Source organism: Nerophis ophidion, linkage group LG08, assembly GCF_033978795.1.
Source record: "Nerophis ophidion isolate RoL-2023_Sa linkage group LG08, RoL_Noph_v1.0, whole genome shotgun sequence".
In the NCBI taxonomy this organism is placed as follows: domain Eukaryota; kingdom Metazoa; phylum Chordata; class Actinopteri; order Syngnathiformes; family Syngnathidae; genus Nerophis; species Nerophis ophidion.
The window spans coordinates 56,976,411-56,980,020 of record NC_084618.1 but is presented as its reverse complement, the minus strand read 5'-3'; the positions used below and the strand labels follow the sequence as shown (position 1 = coordinate 56,980,020).

The 3,610-nt window shown below is 41.3% G+C and overlaps 1 protein-coding gene across 1 annotated transcript; it reads right to left on the bottom strand.

The window, feature by feature from the left end:
• Positions 1-515: 515 nt before the first annotated feature.
• Positions 516-1,935, bottom strand: LOC133557093 (transmembrane protein 100-like). Its single transcript, XM_061907347.1, has 2 exons — positions 1,821-1,935; positions 516-1,574 (listed from the first exon to the last, which is right to left on the bottom strand). The coding sequence occupies exon 2, from the start codon at positions 1,398-1,400 to the stop codon at positions 963-965; it is 438 nt and encodes a 145-aa protein (XP_061763331.1). The 5' UTR covers positions 1,401-1,574; positions 1,821-1,935; the 3' UTR covers positions 516-962.
• Between the last annotated feature and the right edge of the window lie 1,675 nt (positions 1,936-3,610).

The following is a 3,610-nucleotide window of genomic DNA, read 5'->3' as shown; positions in this document are numbered from 1 at the left end:
AACCCATTTATCATTTATATATGTATATATATATATATATATATATATATACATGTATATATATATACATATATATATATATATATATATATATATATATATATATATATATATATATATATATGTATATATATTGGATTATCCAGAGAATAGTGCTCGATACCGTGGTAGAGTGCAATATGTATGTGTAGGAAAAATCACAAGACTACTTCATCTCTACAGAACTGTTTCATGTGGGGTTCCCTCAATCATCAGGAGATTTATCTCCTAATCTCCTGATGATTGAGGGGACCCCTCATGAAACAGTTCTGTAGAGATGAAATAGTCTTGTGATTTTTCCCACACATACACATATACATATATATATATATATATATATATATATATATATATATATATATATATATATATACATATATATACATATATATACATATACATATACATATACATACATATACATATATATATATATATATATATATATATAAAAACATTTGCTGGAGTGGCCAGCTATTTCCGCAACTGTGTGTGCTTTCACAGTAAGAGGTATCATTCAATCACATATTTAAACATGGGGTGTGACGCATAACATATTGGTCAAATTGCTATCGACACAACAGGGCGGTGTTAAACATTACATTCTGGTCCCCTTATTTCAAACAGGGGGCCCCTATGTTAAGGCTCTGATTTCTGACTTCAACTCCCCTAGGTCCGTATCAGTGTTGTTTATAAAGGGAAAAGAAGGTTAAACGCCAGCTTTTACGGGCTGTGTGAAAGGGGGCTACAGTTCAACCCAGTTAAGGTATCCAATATGGTACTAAACTGTGGTGAGTAGTGATGATACTATGGTATGAACGGATAATGACAGGGATCTTCTCATTGGTCTCTCGTTGTCATCAAAAGTCTGGCTCGAAGTGCTCTGTCTCTAATAGCAGTTCCCCACCTCTAACTTCCCACCATCACAAAGTACCCAGATCAGCAGTGAAGAATCCCCCCTCCTTCTTTTTTCTCCTTCTTAGTCTGTGGGCCCTCCAGCAGACTGCGGCCACCAGCAGCATCAAAACGCCGGCACAGAGCAGTGCCACCGACACCACTTTGGTCTGGAGCAGAGTGTTAAAGGTGAACGTCACCCCCGTGCCTGCCATCCCGATGACCAGCGAGATGACCCCGAAAGGGAACACGCAGCGGTACCAGGACTTCTCCGTGCCGCCTGTGGCCTGGGCTAGCCGCTCCAGAGTGGGGAGAGACTCCGGTGGTTTGACCTGGTCCCTTCCCTCGGAGTCACTTAAACCCTGGTTTTCAGAGTCCTGGGGTAAGCTGTTGGCTCCACCGCTCCCGCAGTCCAAGTCTGGGTGAAGAACCGAGGCAGGGGGCTGACGGCCGGAGGAGCAGCCCATCTCCGAGCCAGTGTCCTCGAGTAAGAATGCGGAGAAGGGTGCCGGATTGCGGAGGAGATCCTGTCGGCGCTTGGTCGATTGCTGCTGGAGCTGGGGACACCAAACAAGCTCCTTCTACTGCTGTCTGTGTCACTCTTGTTATTGTTGTTGTCCTCAATACTTGTCAGCATGTGGCTGCGATGGAAAATATATGAAGAGGGGGGATGAAGATAACAACAGAAACACAAACACAAGACTAAAACCAAACATTTCTCTGACATTTTCACATGACATAGAATTCAAGCTTGACAGAAAGTACAAGCAAGCGGCGGAGCTGTGTTATCTCTGACCACATACATACACACACACACACACACACACTCACTCACGCGTGCACACACACACACACACACACTCAAGCTGCAAAAAGAATCCACTCACCTTATTTCGTCACTGCTGTCCATCAATGGGGGATGTCTTCATTGCAGCCTCGCTGTATGAACAGCAGCGGCTTGCGTATATGTGCATGGGTTCTAATGCCATTGTCCAGGGTATATAATCACAGACGAGTGTTGGGGGGAGGGGCTCCTGGGAACGAAGAGGTATTTTGCAGTAATCCGATTGGCTGACTAAAGAAGAGCGTTCTCAAGGAGGAGGGGTTAGGATGACGTTCACTGCCGAGCGCTCTCATTCAGCCGTGATGCATTATTCACCATGGATATGAGTGTGATTACCTTGTAAAAGTGTAGAGTGCTCACAGTCTAATGTATCAGCAGCAGAAATAAAACAATACATGTTCCTATAAGGACGTTGATATCTGTGCATCATTACATTTAAGTAATATAACGATTGCCCTTTGACTAAATGAAGAAGAACTTGCCATTAGCATCGAGTTGCAGTCGCAAATTTTATTTTTTACAGTTGATTTAAGTGCTAGTTAATGCTGATTGTTTTTACTCCACATGCATAAGTTACTGAAAAATCTAAATTAGAATCTGGATCAGTGCAAACTATTATTGGATATCGAAGGGTTTTTGTATGGCAACACTGCTATGAAATGTTTTTTTAAATATATATAATTACATTCAAAGTGAAATTAACTGATAAATGAAATGTAGTTAATTGTATGATTTCTTAAAAAAGTATTAGTATATACATTTTATCAATATATATGTTTAATACATCTAATCTCATTCATATATCCATCCATTCATTTTCTACTGCTTTTTCCCTTTTGGATCGCGGCGGGCGCTGGTGCCTATCTCAGCTACAGGCAGGCGGAAGTCGGCGTACACCCTGGACAAGTCGCGGGGCTCATTCGTATATATTTAAGGAATTTATTTTTAACATGTAAGAAACAAAAACATTTATAATATTTCTCGGATATATACACCAGCAGGCACAAGACATTGATACAACATTGATTATAACTACATGTCCTTAAAAACGGACTTTGAAACAACATTGCAAAATAGTTGTATTTGTACATTGAGACAACGTTGATGCCCAACGTTGGATCCATGTTTTTGGTTGGGAAATTACCAAATTTCAAAGCTCAAATCAACGTCACATCCTGACACTGAATAAACGTGATCAAAAAGTATGTTGTTTAAACGTTGTATTTGTGTTGTGAAATATTGGTTTGGAAATGACCACAATTCAATGGTCAAATGAACGTCAGAACCCAACATTGATTAAACGTCGTCACAAAGCATGTTGTTTCAACGTCAGGATCTAATTTAACAAGGTCTCAACATTGTTTTATTGTTTTGTATCTGGTTGAATCACATCTCTTCAAAATGACTGTGTGGCAGGGGCGTGGTCCACGCGTTCCCTGCGGGCGGGGTGTGTGCAGCGATTGGCCATGAAGCAGCTGACAGGTGAGTAGAAGAGCTCAGCTGGAACGAGTTTTTTAATCACCTGTTCCTTTATTAGAGGCGCAGAAAACCTTGAGAGGGGAGAGGAGAGGAGACACACGGAGCGGAGGACGAGCGGCGGGAAAGCCGAATTGAAGAGAGAACTGAAAACAAACCTTGTGGATTGCAAGTACGGGCTGAAAAGCCATAACTGACATTTGTGTGAACAAACTGAAATAAAATATCGTAAACGCTGCCTCAAGTGTGTTGCTCATTCCCTGTGCTCCCAGAAGAACCCAAGTAGGATCTTGCTACCCTCAAATTCCAGCAACCATATTACAAACCCCGTTTCCATAGGAGTTGGGAAATTGTGTT